Source organism: Schistocerca americana, chromosome 10 (assembly GCF_021461395.2).
Source record: "Schistocerca americana isolate TAMUIC-IGC-003095 chromosome 10, iqSchAmer2.1, whole genome shotgun sequence".
NCBI classification, from domain to species: Eukaryota; Metazoa; Arthropoda; class Insecta; order Orthoptera; family Acrididae; genus Schistocerca; species Schistocerca americana.
This window is the reverse complement of record NC_060128.1, coordinates 180,790,936-180,812,680: the sequence shown is the minus strand read 5'-3', so window position 1 is coordinate 180,812,680 and position 21,745 is coordinate 180,790,936. Positions and strand designations below refer to the sequence as shown.

The window sequence follows — 21,745 nt, the reverse complement described above, 5'->3', positions numbered from 1 at the left end:
ACATTGAAAAATGAAAAAGGTTCAGTGATATAAGTACTTTTTTTCTATTCTGTTCAGAGTACTTTTCAAACCATCCTTGTACGTGTGTGAAGCATTGTGAAGAAGGCCGTTTGCCTCCCGGAAGATGTGTCTGCAGCATACTCACTATGATATATAGAAGAAAAGGCAACACTTTGTCACTGAGAACGTTGAAATAAACATCCTAGTTCACGGTCACATTAATCTGGATCAATGGGCCCAAGTCACAGCATGAAAACAACCTTCAAATCGTCACAGCACGACCTCCAGCCTGAACTACAGCCTTCATGCACTGAGTATTAAATACCTTGTCGGACTATCGGTGCACTCGACCCCTCGCATCATTTTGAAAGAGATCTCGCCGTACTTTGTAGCTGTAGCCGCTTACTGTCCACTATGTGTGTTGTTTGGCCCATTGAAGATGTGCGGGCTTCATGTTGCTATGAGCAACAGCCTTCTGCGAGGTACCCAACTTCGAAGGTCCATTATACGCAGCTGTCTCCAGAATGTCCTCCTGGGAACTGACTGAGATGGACCTGTGCTTATAGGTAGAAGGAAGGAAGATTGTGTGTAATGTCCTGGCAACATCAACAGGGTTGCCACAGGTTGCGGAAATCGTGGGAATTTGGGGAAGAAAAAAAAAACTGGAAAAATCTCCTTTTTGTGTCAGTGGATGAAATGGTTTGCTTACTGAGGCGTCGTGCATCATTGCTGGCTGGGTGTAGCTGAGTATGTGCACTGCTTCCCTGCTCCCTCATTCTGCTTCTCCCCTTCCTAGGGAAGTGTGAGGAGTTGTTTGTTTGGATCTGATTCTCAGAGACGGTAGATGCAGCGGCTGGAGATGGCTGTCATGTGTGTGTCAGTTGTGTCTGAGCTATCATATGAATGTGTTAGTGCTCTTGTTTTCTGACAAAAACTGTGGCTGAAAATTTAGTTGTGAGAGTGTGATTGTCCTTTCTATGTTTCTTTCTGTGGCTCAGTAGACATCTTTACGGGTAGTTGCTACCTATCCTCTTTATTATTGATTCTCACAGTATTTGAACAAGTTATCAGTTGCACAGGTTGATCACTGTGGTCTCATTTCGTCGTCATGCTGTCGTGAATAGCTGGTCACATGAGTGGATTTCCATGACAGGCCAAAACCGCTGGCCATTTCTGTGGTTATCTTTATCGGATCTGGCCTGCCGATCTGAAGCTGTTCAGTTCCCACTAATGTGCAGGCCCTGCCTGTCAGATCTAGTCTCACCGATATGCCCACAGGCTGGGTCTGTAAGTGTGGCAAAATGCAGCACATTTTGTCCATATACCCAGGACTGTGGTGCTCCTGAGCAGGCCAGAGGCCATGATCGATGGGTTTCAGGAATTGTGACTGTTTCACCCCAAGTACGTTGCACAGTGTGGTGTCTTATAGACATTTCATTTGTTCTAGTAAATTTTGGCACTTCAAAAGTAGTTTATATGTTAGAAAGTATGGATGACAAGAAGAAGAAAATTGTCAGTTGTTGGTGGTTGTACGCTATGTACTCACATTTCTCGAAAGAAAAATCACACAATACCTATAAAGTAATAAATACAACACAGTGGGTAATAACCGACAATAATGAACGTAGTAGAAGCAACATTTTATTGGTGATCACCCACGGTGTTGATTTACACAATTCTTCCCTGCATTATACACTTCTGTCAAGAGGCCTACTTTTTTCTAAGGTTATTTCTGAAATCAGGCATTTTAAATCTGTCTTGTGACTCCGCATCTGGCCATTCTGATTTAGGTTTTCCTCGATTTCCCTAAATTGCTCAAGGCAAATGCCGGGATGGTTCCTTTGAAAGGGCACGGCCAACTTCCTTCCCTAATCCGATGTGACCGATGACCTCGCTGTCTGGTCTCCTCCCCCAAACTACAATTCAAAACACACACACACACACACACACACACACACACACACACAAAGCTATAACAGTATGGTTTTTGAGGATAAGCTGTGACCTTGATAAAGGAACTTTCTTACATTTGGCTGAAATGATTTAGGAAAACATTAACCAGGATGGTCGGATAAAGCAAACTCCATCCTCCTGGAAGTGAAATCATTGCTTTAAAATCTGTAGCTGCCCCATTTGGTTGGTTCCTGCTGTGCAGTGCTCTTTGATATAAACACAGTTTTAGCCTTTCTCGCTGCATACATCAACGACACACAGCCAATAGTGACGCCAGAAGCATGAAATTGCTGCTGTCCCCCTTGCATAGACTCCAGTCAGTTTGAAAAATTAAAGTCTTTTTTTTTTTATCAGGGCAACTGTTAAATCGCAAGTGGGTGCAAGGTCCCAAAGGCCAGTGATGTTTTTGGCATTTGATGTCCTGCATATTTTCTACCATGCAACCATAATATTGGCTGTTGATGGCAACAGGGGGCGTAACTGGAGTTATCCAGTGGTGAGCACGGCATGAAGCTATGGAGTGTAGCTGAACTGCTTAGTCGATGTGTAATTCATAACAGTGCTACTGGTGTTGATACAAAGCAGAGCAATAGCAACAATAAACAAAGCAAACATTGCATTATATCTACAACAACAATTGCCAAAGGTGACGTTTAATCAGAAAGGAACCCAAGGAATTTTGCGAAGTGAAAAAGAAGTGGCAGATAGTTTCTGCAAGATGAGTCAGCAGAATGTGTGGTGTTGAGTACAGTCAACTGTGTGGACAATGTTCAGGAGGAGTACAATGATGTCAGTACTTGTTTAACAGGCAAAAGTGATATTGAAACAGGTATTGAGCCATGTAGTTCATATTCCTTTTCAGACAGAGATCTGCAAATCCTGTCTCCAGTGAAATGTAGTAAAGGACAATTGTCCAAAGAGCAGGTAATAAACATAATTATGTACATGGAAGATCATCCAGAGCACAATAAAAAAAAAAAAAAATGAACAGATTTTGAATAAGTCCACAGCAGTATGATCGTATAGTGCAGATATTCGAGAGAGGATAAGCTGCACTTGTTACAAAAGTTGGCGTATGTGCGTGTGAAGGATGCTATATACAATTTACAGGATGCGCACGATAGTGACCAACTATGTTACACACATTAAATTGCACGCGACACAGATTAGTGATTTCAGGGGAAGCAGTGGATGTTTGCATAACTTCAAACAGTGTTACAGAATTGGAAGAAGTAAGATAACGAAATTTCAAAAAAAGCGTCAGTTTGACGATGCACACCAAACTGTAGAATTGACCCAAAAATATATGGAGGAGATAAACAAACTTATCCTACCTTTTGGTAAGGAATTTGTTTTCATTTCTGACCAGTCGGGACTTGAAGAGGAAATGCATATGAAGGGAACCCCGCAAATTAGAGGTTCCAAGAGAGATGTGTGAAGATCAGCTAATATCAGTGCCTTAACGGATTCATATACAATTATGCCGACTGTCAATCTGAATGGTAAATTGGCTGGAAAGTTATTTATTGTGCTGAAAGAAGTTGGAGGTGCTCTACCGCCTACAACTCTTTCTCGTGTGCGTGATCTTGCAAATGCCGTAGGGAATACGTACATCATAGCAAGCAAACATGGAAATGTGGGTGTAAGAGAACTACAATTATGGTACGAGTACTGTTTTTGGCCAATAGCTGGTCAAAATAACTTGCTTTTACTTGGTTCCTGGTCTGTGTGTAAAAATCGTACTCCTCTTGAGCAAACTATCCCTCCTGTAGAGCGTGTGTCCTTACAATTCATACCACCTGGATAAATTCGGCCTCTGGATGTTTGTTTCATCTTTGCCTGTAAAACATATTACGTACTATCTGCCGCTACGCTCTAAAGGATAGACACTTTCACAATAAGCTCCATGATGGACTACTTCACATTGGGTTGCATGCCATCACATTTCTTCAGTTCTCATTATTCCGTTGTGTCAATTCTATGTGTATTCTTCAAGAGCAAATAACTTGCTGAATGTTCTGTATGGTTTGTGGGAGTTAACCATCTGTCTTCCCGGTGCGAATCTTTGTGAAGTGTAATACATAAATCCCATAGACAGGTGATCTGTGCCCCTCCCGGACACTCGTTTTCTGCCACCCTCCTAGTGCACATGGTAAGTCATTAGCAGCTAATATTTTTCTAAATGAAATGAAGCAATATTGGAGACTTATCTGGTCTCATACAGATATGATTTTATCTACGAGGGCATTTCGAAAAGTAAAGATACAATGGCTCGCAGTCCTTAAATAGAACATTTATTTAGAAAACGTCAGTTACATCTTATTAACTGGATTATTTGTTATTTTTCGACATAATCACCCCCATTATCCAAACTTTTGTTAAGTCAGTGCACAAGCTTTTGTTTCCCACAGTCATAGAAGGTTGCCGCCTGTTGTCGGAACCACATTTCAACTTCATCTTTGATCTCTTCATCGTCGTGGAATGATTTTCCACCAAGATGTGACTTCAGGTAACGGAAGACATGGAAGTCAGTGGGCGCAAGGTCCGGGCTGTATGGCGGATGGTCCAATACGTCCCATTTGAATTGTTTGAGTAATGCTTTGGTTACGAGCGCTGTGCGAGGCCGATAGAGGTCATGAAGCAAGTTGACTCCACTTGTCAGCATTCCCCTGTGTTGGTTTTGAATTGCCCTTCGAAGACCTTTCAAAGTCTGGCAATGTGCAGCAGCATTAATTGACGTTCCAGGAGGCATAAATTCCAACAGAAGAATGCCTTGTCTGTCCCAAAAAACAGAAGCCACGATTTTCTTAGCTGAAATCGACGTTTTGCATTTCTTGGCTTTTGGTGAATTCGAATGGCGCCATTGCATTGATTGTTGCTTGGATTCAGGTGTATGGCGATAAACCCACGTCTCGTCACCTGTCACAATGTGCGCAAGGAACTCATCACCTGCTTCAGCATAGCGTGTGAGGAAGTCGAGTGCAAAGCCCATCCTCTTCTTTTTGTGTTCTTCTGTTAACAGTTTTGGAACCCAGTGCGCACACAATTTCCTGTACCCTAACTTGACAGTCACAACGTCATAAAGAGTTGTCATTGACACGTCCGGTATGATCCGATGCAATTTGTTCAATGTGAGACGTCTATTCGCACGAATTGCTTCCTCCGTTCTCCGAAGAAGGGCATCAGAGATCACAGATCGCCGACATGTTCTTTGTTCGTCATGAACATCGGTCCTACCTTCAGAGAAATGACGACACCATTTCATTACATTTTGTCGATTCATAATGTTCCCATAAACAGAAACAATTTCTTTGTGAATATCCGCTGGCTGCTGACCTTTCGCGTGAAGAAAAGTATGACGGAGTGCACTTCGTATTTGGTGGGATTCTGAATCGGTGCAGCCATTTTAAACGAGACCTACTCCAACCAGAAGCAACGTTCAACTGCCGAACAACCACGAGGAGAAAGCTAACGGTTCAAGGTTAACACCAGTGTTGCCAACTTGCTTGCCAAAACTCTTCTGTTCCTCTGGCGCACGGTGATCTTTACTTTCTGAAATACCCTCGTACATAGACTGAAGTGGTGAGTGAAAATTTGTACCAAGGCCAAGAATCGAACCAGAGTGTTCTGCTTAGTAGTTAGGTGCATTAGCCACTGAGCCACCTTGGCACAGCGGTTCACACAACTGCACAGATTACCCTGGCATGCCTCAATCCAGAGTCTCACTACCACCACAGTCTACTTTAAATTCCCTCTTACACCCGAACAGAATTGCCAAGGCTCTCCCCATTCTGAGACAGCACCTCAGCATTGAACATAAATGTGGGATCCAGCCTGAAACCCAGCATCGAATGTAAATGGGGTTCCAGCCTAAAACCCAAGTGCACGTATTTATACAAATGAAATGACACAATTTCAGAGACTTAGCTGGTCTTGTACAGATATAAATAGTGAGCAAGTACTGAACCGAGTAGAGAGAAAAATAAATTTGTGGTGCAACTTTACTAAAAGAAGGGATCAGTTGATAGGTGATGCCCCAATGCACCGAGTTATTGTCAGTTTAGTAATGGCGTGGAGTGTGTGTGGGGTAAAAATTGTAGGAGGAGACCGAGGCTTGAATGCAGTAAGCAGACTTAAATGCATCAGTAATGCAGAAATGAAGAGACTTCTACAGTATAGATTAACATGAATAGTTGCATTGGACCAGTCTTCAGACTGAGACCACAACAGCAACACTAATTTCTTTAAATTATTAAATTAAGTACAGTTACAAATAGTTTCATTACATCTGAACTACACATTCCATCCAGCTCGACAGTTTTAAAAGTAATTTATTGCATTCATTTGTCAGCAGCAGACTATTTGCTTGTTCTCCATATGTGCTTGTGACACAGCCAAGGTGCTTCTCTCTCATAGCAATGTGGTGGATAATATCACAATTCATAATTTCTCTCCCGCAGGCTCATTCGCTTCCTGTATCCCACCGATGACGAACTGCGGAGAGCTGCCGGGGTCCCTAAGGACAAACCCAAATCTAAGAAAGGGGGCCGACATGTGGAGAATGGCAGAGCTGGTGACACATTTCACGTTCCGAGGAATCTGGATATTCAGGTAGGTTTGTTGTATGAGCTGAGGGCAAAATCTCTGGATCAATTTTAAGTTTAATTATCTTTATGATGAAAACATCAGCCACCAGTCAGTTTTGGGACAAGGTGTGTTATTTTCAAGATGCAGCTTCTAATGGCACTGAATTATAGCATATACAGGGTGTTACAAAACGGTACGGCCAAACTTTCAGGAAACATTCCTCACACACAAAGAAAGAAAATATGTCATGTGGACATGTGTCCGGAAACGCTTACTTTCCATGTTAGAGCTCATTTTATTACTTCTCTTCAAATCACATTAATCATGGAATGGAAACACACAGCAATAGAACGTACCAGCGTGACTTCAAACACTTTGTTACAGGAAATGTTCAAAATGTCCTCCGTTAGTGAGGATACATGCATCCACCCTCCGTCGCATGGAATCCCTGATGCGCTGATGCAGCCCTGGAGAATGGCATGTTGTATCACAACCGTCCACAATACGAGCACGAAGAGTCTCCACATTTGGTACCGGGGTTGCGTAGACAAGAGCTTTCAAATGCCCCCATAAATGAAAGTCAAGAGGGTTGAGGTCAGGAGAGCGGTGAGGCCATGGAATTGTCCGCCTCTACCAATCCATCGGTCACCGAATCTGTTGTTGTGAAGCGTACGAACACTTCGACTGAAATGTGCAGGAGCTCCATCGTTGCATGAACCACATGTTGTGTCGTACTTGTAAAGGCACATGTTCTAGCAGCACAGGTAGAGTATCCCGTATGAAATCATGTGCTCCATTGAGCGTAGGTGGAAGAACTAAAATGAGCTCTAACATGGAAATTAAGCGTTTCCAGACACATGTCCACATAACATCTTTTCTTTATTTGTGTGTGAGGAATGTTTCCTGAAAGTTTGGCCGTATCTTTTTGTAACACCCTGTATATGAGCACTAAATAATAGTATATACGTGATGGGCACTCAGATGAAAACCAAACACCTGCCACAGGGAGACTGTGGAATGTCCCATTCGAAAGTAATCATCACATAAACTAAGACATTTATCTCACTGGGAGACGTGAATATCGATACCTGTTTCGAAAAACGTTTTTGGCCACTGACGGGTCCGCGACCACACCCCCTCTCACACTTCCTCGTCCGAGTCAATCTGACATCCACACGTGTCTTTCTTCTGGTTACCAGAAATGTGAAAATCATACGATGATAGATCCAGGCTGTACAGAGTATGTTGCAGTGGTTCCCAAACAAATTGTTGAAGGGCGGCCTTCATCCTATTTGGAATACGAGGGTGGGCATTATCGTCAATGGTAAGATTTTGTCTGACAGCTTTCCTGGGCGTTTTGGCTGTATGGCGTGTTGCAGTTTCTGCAAATTGTCTTTATAGGGCCGCTCATTGGTTGTGTTCCCACGCTCAAGGAACTCGATGAGCTGAAGGCCCCTGCAGTCAAAGGATGAGGTCATTGTGACCTAATGTGGTGCTACTGCTTAGAATCTGACGGCAAACATCAAAGCCAACAGTGGAAACATCCCACATCTTCTCTGCCAAAGAATTCCTAAGATGTTCACACAAGTTACAGCAAGGTCACGATGACTCCCTCTGCTCATAGATTTCCTCGCGTGTGAAATCACAATCGATGCGCACCACTATTGAGGCACTACGCAGAAACTGTGAGGTGCCGCAAAGTCAAAAAGCCCCAGAGTGATGTTGGATGGAATTGTTGTGTTGCGTGGTAATGCCCTCCCCCACATCACTAGTTGGATAAAAGCTACTCTTCAGAGATTTGACTTGCGAAACACTGAAATATTGCCTGAACATCCCAGACCTTTCACTATGTCAATTTCACACCTTTGGCGATCTGAAAGACGTGTGTTAATGTCAGTTCCAGTTGAGTGAGGAAGCGCAAGAGTGGGTGTGACTATGAATCTGCCAGTGGCTGACCACATTTTGTGAAACAAGAATTGATCATCTCGTCTCCCAGGGGAGAGATGTCTCAACACGTTTATCAAACCTTTCCACAGTCCCATTGCGACAAGCATTTGGTTTACCTTTCACTGCTCCATATACACTGATGAACCAAAACATTGTGACGACACACTTAATAATGTGTCAATCCACTTTTGAAACACAAAATGCAGCAGCAATTCTGTGTGGCATCAGTTTGATAAGTCCTCAGCAGGTTTCTGCAGGTATGTGGCATCAGATGTCTACACACAGTTCACACAATTCCCATAAATTATTTGGAAGGAGAAACAGCCTTGGTCGTATTTTTTTGTTTTATTATGCGCAAAATCGATTTTCGGTCACTTAGTGACCATCCTCAGTGCTGTAAGATACAATTAAAATTGTTAGGCACTGGTATTAAGAGGCTTAGAGCGATCACATAAACTCGCTCTAAGCCTGTTAATACCAGTGCCTAACAATTTTAATTGTATCTTACAGCACTGAGGATGGTCACTAAGTGACCGAAAATCAATTTTGCGGATAATGAAACAAAAAAATACGACCAAGGCTGTTTCTCCTTCCAATTATATCCATTATCTGGTCGTGGTGCACAGAACACTCCATGGAGTCGCCAATCAACATAAATTATTTGTTGCCACTTATTTGTGGATGCATTGCTAGTGGTGAAAAATGTAAGAGATGTGTACAGTGGATATTATGGCTGAGGCGTCGGTGTTTGTTCACTATTGTGCTGCTCGACCCACTGTACCCCCAAGTCTGATCTCGTGACACGGACAGTCGTGCTGCTGGGAGACACAGCGTATTGCCTCCAGGAAAGACACCCAGCATGAATCGATGCAGGTGGTTTGCAATAATGTTAAACTGGTGTCTTCAGTTACAACTGTAAGTCATGTGGAAGCCGAAGTGAATGTGCCCCGTGCCACGAATACCGCCCCTACTGGCTCGTGTCTGTGGAGCCGTGCACGTTTTGAGTGGTCGTGTGCCCGGTTGACGGTGTATCTAGACGTGATAGTCCACCTTACCTGAACACAGCTGTCGGCCTGGTGTAATGAGAAACGTGATTCAGCTGATCGGGCGACATATTTCCATCGATCGACTGTCCGATCTCATTGATCCTTAGCCCACCCGAGTCGTGAACAATGATGTTGTTTGGTCAGCGTTGGAGCATGTAGGGGTCATCTGCTGCAGAGTACCACATTTGACTATCTGCGCTGAATGTTGTGCTGTGAAAAACTTGTGCTTACACTGGCATTGTAATCTACCACAGATAGCCCACATACCCTGCTTTACAGAGTGGCCAAGTCTCCGATCTACACGAGATCTGCCACCAATTACCACCTATCCTGTGTTGCAGTGGGGAATTCTCCAATCTACACATTCTGTGATAAGGTGTGAACATTCAACACTTATCGCTCACTTGTGGTTCCACCGTCCTTCGACAACTTTCTGTAGGTGCTCACGAGAGTAGGATGCGAACAGCTGACTATTTTTCTGTTTCTTAGATTCTCATTCCCAGACACCAAGCCACAACAATCAGCCCTTTGTCAGAGTCACTTATTTCAGTGGATTTCTCATTCACAACCAGTATTATTGCTAGAAGGATTCCTCAGTCATCTCTGCTTCCCTTATATACAGGATTATTATGAGTGATTGAAGTGATTTCACAGATTTGCTGTAGCTATATTATTTGGCATATTGTCACATTGCTTTGTACACACATAGAAAAACTCAAGGAATCCTTCTTCTTCTTCTTTACACTTGTGTGTGTGCCGCCCCCTCCCCTCAACTTATTCTGCAGATATGCAGTCAATAATAAAGCTCTTCCCCTGTGTCACACAGCATTTCCCATCAATCTGTTCACAAGCACTGTTGATGTGAGCCCACAGTTCTGGTAGGTTTGTTAGTAGATAAGGCATAAGCACTGAATCTTTCACCTAACCCTGCACAAACAAAACGCACGGGGTCAGGTGGAGAGAGATGGTGGCAATGGCACAAATTGGTGATCATCAACCTCACCACAACCAGTCCGTCGGTTTCTCAATTTTCTTTTTAAGAATTCACAAACATCATTATGGAAATGGGATGGAACAGCACGCTACTGGTAGATGAAGTCCACACTGTTCATCTCCAGCTGTGGCACGAGCCAATTTTCCACCATGTCCAGATACACGTGTCCTGTAACGGTCTTTTCACAGAAGGAAAAGGAACCATTAACTTTAAACCGTGAGACTGCACAGGATGCATTAACTGCTGACAAATATCTAATGTGCTGCACAATAGCACGGGGATTCACACATTGTGCCATTCTCAAAAAATGTTGCTTCATCGCTGAAGATGAGTTTCTCACAAAACCCATTCTCTTCGATAAGGTGTTGCGACAGCACCAAAAATTCAAAGCGTCTGACTTTGTCATTGGCTTGTAGCAGTTGTAAGTGGTAAGGCTTCAGCATCAGTTGCTCCCTTAAGATCTCCCAAACGGTCAGTTGTGATATGTTCAGCTCTCCGGTTGTTCTGTTTGTCGACTTCTGTGGGCTACGTGTCAAAGTGTGGATCTCTGTTGTATTTCATTCTGAAATGTCATCGTACTGTTGCGGCAGACTGATGTGAATGCATTTTGAGCACTGTTTGTCTGTTGCCATCTTGCCTATCTGCTCACTGCTGTGCTCTGATGCTAGAAATCTGATGTATGGCTGAAACAGTACAAAACTTTTTCAGTTTTTCTATAGAGCTGAGTTTTGTGACAATATCTCAATTAACGCTGCTACAGTGAATTTATGAAATTGCTTCAATCACTGATAATCTTGTACTTCCTGTACAGTGTCACCTGCTCGCAACACCAACAGGTGGCATCCCGTCTTGTGGTGGTCACTGTTTGTAAGATTTCGGCATCTGTGAAAATGCCAAACGACTTGTGAAGGTTGCAGTTTTCGTGCCGCAACACTTTGCAGCTATGGCCACATTAAAGTGGATCTGAATCTTAATTTCTAAGAACTTTTATGAATTTATGATTCTTGTTTAAACAGCACACTGCAGTTTCGTTTTAAAGAACGAAGTGCTCCGTACATTGTGTAGTCTTACACCTCACAAGAGAAACAGTCCATCGCACCCCTCTCACATTTAGTGGTAAGACAACCCAGTCGACACCTGTCAAAATTTGAACACAGATCAAGCGAGAAAACAGGAAGAAAGCGCACTGAATTGTGAAAAAAAGGCAAAATAGAAACAGTGAACAGTCTAATGGTCCATAGAGCCGTGTGAAATAGTCATGACGCCATGGTCAGGGTATTAGACTGTGAAGTGGATGAGCTGTGTTCAAAGTTCCCTAGTGCCCCCCTCCTTCCCCCCCCCCCCCCCTCCTCCCCTTTCCCCTAGCCCCCCTCCACGATCGCTGTATTCAGACTTGTCTTGGTGTAATGTCTATTTGCAATAGTCAGATGTAAGGAATGGATAGGTAATTAAAGTTGATTCTGCACAGCTACTGTATTAGCAGCCGAAAAAAAGTGGCTTTCGAATGAGAACTGCAAACATTTGATGACAAGTCAACTGAATCCTCCACCAGAAAACACATCTGGTGTGTCATATGTGGCATTAGTAGCACTATCTGTGCCATACAATGGGAATCTCTTATTAATGTACCTAATTTGTACACCTGGCAAGTGAGCGAGTTATGCCTCCATGTGGTCTGTCAAAACACACTATAGGATTCGTGTCAGGACCCCGTGGAGGCTTGTCCATTACAGGGATGTTATTGTCATGTAACCTCTTTGCCACAGGCTGTGAATTATGAACAGGTGCTCGATTGTGTTAGAAGATGCAGTCGCCATCCCCAAATTGCTCTTCAACATTTTTGAAGTTGTGTTCTCCATTTAGGAAGTTTTGCCTCCTGAATTCCTTTGTTGTAACATAGTTCACACCTGTGTAATTGTTGTTTCCATTTCTGTGAGACGTCCATACGATACACTATGTGATCAAAAGTATCCAGACACTTGTCTCAAAATGACTTGAAAGTTCGTGGCACCCTCCATCAGTAATACTGGAATTCAGTATGGTGTTGGCCCTCCGTTAGCCTTGATGACAGCTTCCTTTCTCGCAGGCTTATGTCCAATCAGGTGCTGGAAGGTTTCTTGGGATGTTTTGGAACGCTGACTTCATGCCAGGCCTCACCGACTGACATCGATACCTCTGCTCAAGAGGTATCGATGTCAGTCGGTGAGGCCTGGCATGAAGTCAGCGTTCCAAAACATCCCAAAGGTGTTTTATAGGATTCGTGTCAGGGCTCCGAGTGGGCTAGTCCATTACAGGGATGTTATTGTCATGCAACCACTTTGCCATAGGCCGTGCCTTATGAACAGCTGCTCGATCGTGTTGAAAGATGCAATCACCATCCCCAAATTGCTCTTCAACAGTGGGAAGGAAGAAGGTGTTTAAAACATCAATGTAGGTGTGTTCTGTGATAGTGTCATGCAAAACAACAAGGGGTGCTGGCCCCCTCCATAAAAAACACGTCCACACCATAACGCCACTGCCTCCAAATTTTACTGTTGGCCCTACACACGCTGGCAGATGACGTTCACCGAGCATTCGCCATATCCACACCCTGCCATTGGATCACCTCCTTGTGTACTCCACACAGTGTTTTTTCCACTTTTCAGTTGCTCCAAAGTTTACCCTTCTTACACCAAGCGAGGTGTCGTTTGGCATACTGGCGTGACTTGTGGCTTATGAGCGGCCACTCGACCGTGAAATCCAAGATTTCTCACCTCCCACCTAACTGTCATAGTACTTGCAGTGGCTCCTGATGCAGTTTTGAATTCCTGTGTGACAGTCTGGATTACAACTCTCTTCAACTGCCGGCAGTCTCTGTCAGTCAACAGACTATATCGGCCTGTATGCTTTTACACATTACGACCCTCTTCAACTGTTGGCAGTGTCTGTCGGTCAACAGACGAGGTCCGTGTGTATGCTTTTGTGCTGTATGTGTCCCTTCAAATTTCCACTTCAGTATCACATTGGAAACAGTGGACCTAGGGATGTTTAGGAGTGTGTAAATCTCGCATAAAGACATGACACAAGTGACACTCAATCACCTGACCACGTTCGAAGTCCGTGAGTTCCATGGAGCATCCCATTCTACTCTCTCATGATGTCTAATGGCTACTGAGGTAGCTGATATGGAGTACCTGGCAGTAGATGGCAGCACAGTGCGCCTAATATGAAAAACATGTGTTTTTAGGGGTGTCCGGGTACTTTTGATCACATAGTGTATGTCGCCTGGTCTCACTATTCATCACATGTACTTGCGATGGTAATATATTCTTACCGTTTGACTCTTATTCTATAACCAGTGTATAGTATGACAACTGCCAAGACTACAGAAAGAGAACAAACATTTCAGTGACTGGAAAGACAGCTCATAATGCTGTGGGGGAGGGGGGGGGGGGGAATAATAATAATAATAATAATAATAATAATAATAATAATAATAATAATAATAATAATAATAATAATAATATATGGTACAAGCGAGTTTTGAACATGGCTCATCTGGTGACCACTTAAACACCATGCTGAGGCTCTCGTAGCTTGCTCAAAGTTGCACTTGGTAAGCTTGGACCATACACTATTTCTGTTTTGCTCCTTTTTTCACAGTTTAGTACACCTTCTTCCTGTTTCGTCTTGTACTGACAGAGAGAAAAGATTGTCGAGTTATTTGGCATATTTTCACTCCCTGTTGTTTTAATGAATTTTCTTCAGGGCAGTGTACTTAAAGTAACTAAGGTGTTTTTGCAGCAAAAATGAGCAGTAAGAATATAATTCCGGTATAAGGGACAGTTGGAAAGTTGTCATTTGATGATGTTGCTGTAGATATGTGCAACTTACAGACATGCTAAGTTTTTTGATTTGTCTGTTATTATCACGAGTTCTAGGCCAAAATTTCTGTGTTACGGAAACCTCTGCTGCAACTGTGGATTGCGCTATTTGATTTATTGTAGTAGTTTGACAACACATGTTTTTCATTGCATCATCATTTTGTGAACCAGTATTGTTTCAGAAGTAATGTAGTACTCTTTTATAACCTATTTAGGACAGACTACACACAAATTATACACTTCTCTACACTGTGTTGCCTCACTGAGTCCTCTACTGTGGGTGCATAAATTTGTAGTTATATTGTGATTTGACATACTGATGTTCACAATTTGATGTCATTGCCGAGTTTAAAGCAATTGAGTAACATTTAAATTAACACTCTCACTTTTTTTTTAGGTGTTTGGAATGCCACTATGTATTATTGTTTGGCTTGCTTTTTACACATTTTTTTAACATAGCCTGGAAACTTATAGTTTCGTTAGCATTTTTTAAGATAAATTTTACTAATCCAAGAGTCATGATTAAAGTCCAGTTTTTACTTCTTTGATATATCTGTTTACTGTGCCTTCAGATTATGCAATTTTTTTAAACTGTTTTGCTGTCTAACAACTGACCTTATTTCACTTTCCACTAACATTTTGCTTTAAAGTTCCAGCACCCACTCTTGTCTTTCTCACTAGCAGTTAAAGGCCTAAATTTCTACTTTTTGATTGTTAAAATTGGACTTGAAATTGAGATTGTTATTGTCAGTCAAAAAAAAAAAGCTTACCCCCTGCCCCAATTCTCCTGTCTCCAGTGCTGATAGCTTCTTTCTAAACTTGGTATCTGTCAAGGGATTAGTGTAGCATCCATGTCTTTCCTACATGCATGGGCTAAACATGGCAATGTGCACAATGGCGACATTTTTACCAAATGCATCCAAATAGGCCTGATGTGCTGTTATTCTTTTCTCGGCTCCTGTAGGACAAACACCGGAAGACATCCATCAGAGAATTAAGAATGTGTATGGGGCAGCATGTCTGTCAAGAACCATCGTGACACCACTATGCTGAGGGGTGCTGCTGCTTCACGATAACACACGCCCCCGTATCGCAAATGTCGTAACGCAGAAGCTAGGCCAACTTGAGTGGGAGGCACTACAGCACCTTCCATTTATTCCTGAACTCTCTCCATGCAATTATTACACCTTTGGTCCCATAAAAAAGGGCTCGAAAGGTCGACAATTCCTTTCAGGTGTGGGTTTGTAGCAGTCAGTTATGAATCTCTTCATGCAGAGGACACTGTGTTTTACCGAATGGGTACCGTCAACCTGGTTCATGGGTCGGATGATTCCCTCGTTGCTAACAGGAATTTTGTATGATCAGAATTCTGACTCTAGAATGTATGGCCTTTGAATGGAAACATTTTGATCACCCCTTCTACATAACTGTTCATCTTAGCAGAAGTCTTTTTTAGGAATTCTCACACTCACTTCCCAATACATTTACTCCTCAGTAGGTTTTGTTGCCACTAGTAAAAAGTAGCTTCATCTGTGCTGTGGTTTACAGTTGCAATACAATACACAAATTTTCGTGTAGACTTTCCTCCCGTGGTGAAGACTTCAGAATGGGGTTATGTACTCTGGTGGCAAGATATTCGACAAACTCCCATCTAATGTAAAGCAAGTCACTGTACGGTGTGTGGCGGAGGGTACCCTGTACCACTACTACTCATTTCCTTTCTTGTTCCACTCTCAAATAGAGCAAGGGAAAAATGACTGTCTATATGCCTCCATATGAGCCCTAATTTCTCTTATCTTCACAGACCTTACACGCAATGTGTGTTTGCAGCAGTAGAATTGTTCGGCAGTCAGCTTCAAATGCTGCTTCTCTAAATTTTCTCAATAGTGTTTCTCAAAAAGAACATTGCCTTCCCTCCAGGAATTCCCATTTGAATTCCTGAAGCATCTCCGTAATAATTGTGTATTGTTTGAGCCTACCGGTAACAAATCTAGCAGCCTGCCTCTGAATTGCTTCGATGTCTTCCTTCAATCCGACCTGGGACAGTCCCAAACACTCAAGCAGTTCTCAAGAATAGGTCGTATCAGTGTCTTATGTGCGGTCTCCTTTACAGGGGAACCACTCTTTCTTAAAACTCTCCCAATAAACCCAAGTTGACCATTCGCCTTCCCTACCACACTTCTCACATGCTTGTTCCACCTCATATTGCATTGCAACACTATGCCTAGATATTTAAATGACTTGACTGTGTCAAGCAGGACACTGGTAATACTGTATCCAGACATTACTGGTTTGGTCTTCCTATTCATATGCATTAACTTACATTTTTCCACATTTAAGGCTAGCTACCATTCATCACACCAACTGGAAATTTTGTCTAAGTTGTCTTGTATCTTCATACAGTCACTCAACTTCGACACCTTCCCATACACCACAGCATCATCAGCAATCAGCCACAGATTGCTGCCCATCCTGTCTGCCAAATCATTTGTATATATAGAGAACAACAGCAGTCCCTTCACATTTCCCCTCTGGCACTTCTGACGATACCCTTGTTTCTGATGAACACATGCCATTGAGGGTAACATGGTGGGTTCTATTATTTAAGAAGTCTTCAAGCCACTCGCATATCTGTGAACTTATTCCATTTGTTCGTATCTTCATTAAAAGCTTGCAATGGGGCACCACGTCAAATGCTTTCCGGAAATCTAGAAGTATGGAATCTGCCCGTTGCCCTTCATCCATAGTTCACTGTATATCATGTGAGAAAAGGACAATCTGAGTTTTGCACAAGGAGTCCTTTCTAAAACCATGCTGATTTGTGGTCATAAGCTTCTCAGTCTCAAGAAAGTTTATTATATCTGAACTGAGAATAAGTTAAAGGATTCTGCAGCAAACAGAAGTTAGGGACAGCGGTTTGTAAGTTTGCATGTCTGCTTTTTTTTTTTTTTTTTTGCCCATCTTATATACTGGAGTCACCTGTGCTATTTTTCCAGTTGCTTGGGGCTTTGTGCTGGATGAGAGATTCATGATAAGTACAAGCTAGGTAAGAAGCCAATGCCATAGAGCACTCTTTGTAAAATCGAACTGGGATACCATCCGGACATGGTGACTTATTTACTTTCAAATCTTTCAGCTGTTTATCTATGTGAGAGACGCGTATTACTATGTTGTCCATACAGGAGTCTGTCTGATGGTCAAATTATGGTATGTTTGTATAATTCTCCAGTGTGAATGATTTCTTGAACGTGATTGTCAGTCAGACCTGGAGTGGGGTAGTAGTTGTCAAAGTAAACACAATAACTCTTTGCAAGCATATCATGGGCTAACTCCAAAACAGTTCGAGAAGTTATTTTTCGTTCAGGATAAGGACTGCCATGATTTTGTTCTTAGCAGTGTAAACTACAGAAAAATTTGCAACAGCCTGCTGATACAGTATCTTGACTGATAAGAGGAACCATGTAGTGGAGAAAGCATTAATTAATCTATATTACCAGCACCTAGAACCCAATACCAGTTGCCGTTTTCCAGTCTGGTGGATTCCAAGAGCAGCCAAAAATTTGATTTTCAGTATTTCACATAATTATTGCCAAATCCGAAAATAGTCTACTCACTAGGAGTTATAATCTTATGTTAAAGGTTTAATAAAATAAGACCTGTATCACAGTTGCAGACTGAGGACAGCTGACGATACACAAATACGCAGACTTTTATTCGTCCGTTATTTGAGAATGACAGCAGTTAGCAATTTCCAGCCAACTTCACACAATTTCAAACCTACAAGGAACTTTTTTTCAGTGACGCCCCAACAAAATGATGAGAGGGAAAAGTTTATCGCTTACTGTACTACTCAGTATGCATGGGTTGACAGGTGTGATACTGTTAGTTATGTAAGCCCATTCACCACAGCATCAAATGGGATGGGAAAAATCGGTTTTTAATTGTCCCAAGGCCAAAAACTGCATAAAATGCACCAATCACATCAGATTTTAATTGTCCTGAGGCCAAAAACCAAATAAAAAGCATCAATCAAAATCAAATCGGATTATTAATTTTCCTGTGACCGGCGCAAAACATGTTCAATGTGCTGTCCACCATTTTCTCCAAGTTGAAATTGAAAAACGGCATGTTCCACAACTGATCGATGTGTTTCCAGGGTCACGTTCAGAATGTGTTGCGCAGTGTGTGCATTCGATGCAGCTAAGTATGCAGTCGGAACACAGAACACATCATCTTTCAGATAGCCCTACAGCCAGAAGTCACACGGATTAAGGTCAGGTGGTTGGGACAGTCAGGCTGTAGGGAAATGGCGGCTGATAATTCCAGCATTTCCAAAAAGGCGCTTCAGCAGCTGCTTAACTGGATTTGCAATGTGCAGAGGTGTGCCATCTTGCATAAAAATGATCCCATCCATACTGTTGGAGAGCTGGAATGACGTGGTTGCGCAAAAGACACTCGGAGCACTTACCAATGACTGTACAGGTAACAGGACCGGAAGCACCTGTCTCTTCGAAAAAATATGACCCTATGATAAATGATGGGGTGAACACGTACCACGTAGTGACCTTTTCAGGATTTAGTGGTACTGGTTGATTTACATGTGAATTTTCTGTTGCCTATATTCAACAGGTCTGTGTATCGACATATCCTGTCAGATGGAAGTGAGCTTCGGCTGTCCTTCAAAATCTTCAGTGACCAGTCATTGTCCACTTGCAGGCAAGCAAGAAATTCTAAAGTGAAGGTCTCTCTTGCTGGCAGGTAAGCAGGAAGCAACTTGTGCACATGGGTAATTTTGAATGGATAGCAAAGAAGGATGTTCCGTAGGATTTTACACACTGTGCTCACGAGTATCTCCAATGTTCGGACAATTCTCCATGCACCAAATGTTTGCACTCCACCACTTGTTTTGACACAGTCAAGTGCTTATTGTAAAACAGTTAAGATCCTTAGATGCCAGGAAGGCATCTGGCCCAGACAGTATCCCCATAAGATTATATGTTGACTATGCTACAAATATAGCACCATTCTTATCCATCATCTATCAGAGATCATTGGAACAGCGGAAAGTTCCACAGGACTGGAAGAAGGCCCAGGTCATAGCAATCTATAAAAAGGGGGAGAAAATCGGATGCACATAATTACTAGCCAATTTCACTGACATTGATTTGTTGTAGAATCATGGAACGTATTTTGTGTTCAGACATAATGACCCATCTGCAGAAACCAGCACAATTTTAGGAAACAGCGGTCATGCGAGACACAGCTCCCAGGTTGATGCCATATTTCTTGACTTTCGAAAAGTGTTCGACTCAGTTCCGCACTGTTGCTTGCTCCAAGAAGTGTGCGCTTACGGTTCATCCGATGACATATGTGGTTGGATAGAAAGTTTTCTAACAGACAGAGAGCAGTATGTCGTCCTGAATGGGGTGACCTCAACAGAAAAAAGCGTGCCCCACGGCAGCATAATAGGTCCACTGCTTTTTACGATTTACATAAACGATCTGGTTGATGGTATCAACAGCGGCATTAGACTGTTTGCCGATGATGCTGTAGTCTACAGGAAAGTAGTATCACATGAAATTTGTGAACAAACCAATGAGGATTTGCAGAAAATAAATGTGTGGCAATGACTGACAATTATCTTTCAGTATTAGTAATTGTAACCTACTGCGTATAACAAGGTGAAAATCACCATTAATGTAAAAGTACAAAATAAATACCCAGTCTTTGGAAGCAGTAACATCTGTCAAGTATGTGGGTGTGACTGTTCAAAATGATCTCAAATGGAATGATCAGAATTACACAAGTAACGGGCAAGTCGAACTCTAGATTGCGGTTTATTGGTAGTTCATCCAGTCTTAGAGTATTGTTCGTCTGTATGGGACCCTTACCAATTGGGTCTGATTCAAGAGATTGAGAAGGTCCAAAGAAGATCGGCAAGATTCGTGACTGGTACATTTAGCCATTGCGAGAAAGTTACAAATCTCATTGATTGTTTAAAGTGGGACACACTGTCAGATAGACGACGCGCTAAACAGAAGGGGCTGCTCACTAAATTCCGAAATCCGATCTTCACTGAGGATGTAGAGCATATATTATTACCACCAACTCTCAAATCACGCAATGATCACCGTTCAAAGATAAGGGAAATTAGAGCTCATACTGAGGCGTTCAGACAGTCGTTTTTCCCTCGCGTGATCTGTGAGTGGAACAGAGGGGAGGGGGAATGTGACTTTGGCGCAAATTGTGCCCTCTGCCACACACTGCTTGGTGGCTAGCAGAGTATATATGTAGATGTTTAAATCTCTGGGCATAATGTTGCAAAGGTGGAACGAGTATGTGAGAACTGTGGTACGGAAGGTGAATGGTCGACTTTGGTTTATTGGGAGAATTTTAGGAGAGAGTGGTTCACCTGTAAAGACAACCTATTCTTGAGTACTGCTAGAGTGTTTGGGATCCATTGCATTGAAGGAAGACATCGAAGCATTTCAGAGGTGGGCTGCTAGATTTGTTACCAGTAGGTGTCCGCCCCGGTAGCTGAGTGGTCAGCGTGACAGACTGTCAATCCTAAGGGCTCGGGTTCGATTCCCGGCTGGGTCGGAAATTTTCTCCGCTCAGGGACTGGGTGTTGTGTTGTCCTAATCATCACCATTTCATCCCCATCGACGCGCAGGTCGCCGAAGTGGCGTCAAATCAAAAGACCTGCACCAGGCGAAAGGTCTACCCGACGGGAGGCCCTAGCCACACGACATTTTCATTTATACCAGTAGGTTTGAACAAGACGTAAGTGTTGTGGAGATGCTTCGGGAACTCAAATGGGAATCCCTGGAGGGAAGACGAGAAACTATCTTGAGAAAACTTAGAGAACCAGCATTTGACGCTGACCGCTGAACGATTCTACTGGCGCCAACATACATAGCACATAAGGACCACGAAGATAAAATACAAGAAATTAGGACTCATATGGATGCATATAACAGTAGTTTTTCCCTCGCTCTATTTGTGAGTGGAACAGGAAAGGAAATGACTTGTTGTGGTTCCAGGTACCCTCTGCCATGCGACCTACAGTGGCTTGCTGTGTGTTTATGTGGAGATGTAGAAGTAAGGTAGAAAAGAGTGTAGGCTACTGTAAACTGTTCAGTGACAAGATTGTTCTTGTCAGAATCAGCAGCAAAACAATGCCAACAGCAATAGTTCAGGTATGGATTCAAATGTCACAAGCACCAGACGAAGATGTTGGGAAATATGAGGGTATTGAACATTTAATTCAGCATGTAAGGGGAGATGATAATCCAATAATCATGTGGAATTTGAACATGTAATTCAGTATGTAAAGGGAGACGATAATCTAATAA

General features: G+C 42.7%; 1 protein-coding gene across 1 annotated transcript in view; it reads left to right on the top strand.

Annotated features, from left to right (window-relative positions):
* Window positions 1-21,745, top strand: part of LOC124552727 (transmembrane protein 161B) — a 102,423-nt gene that overhangs the window by 12,384 nt on the left and 68,294 nt on the right. The window contains exon 3 of the mRNA XM_047127067.1: window positions 6,414-6,564. Within this exon, the coding sequence (XP_046983023.1) occupies window positions 6,414-6,564 (151 nt within the window). The remainder of the gene's footprint in view (window positions 1-6,413; window positions 6,565-21,745) is intronic.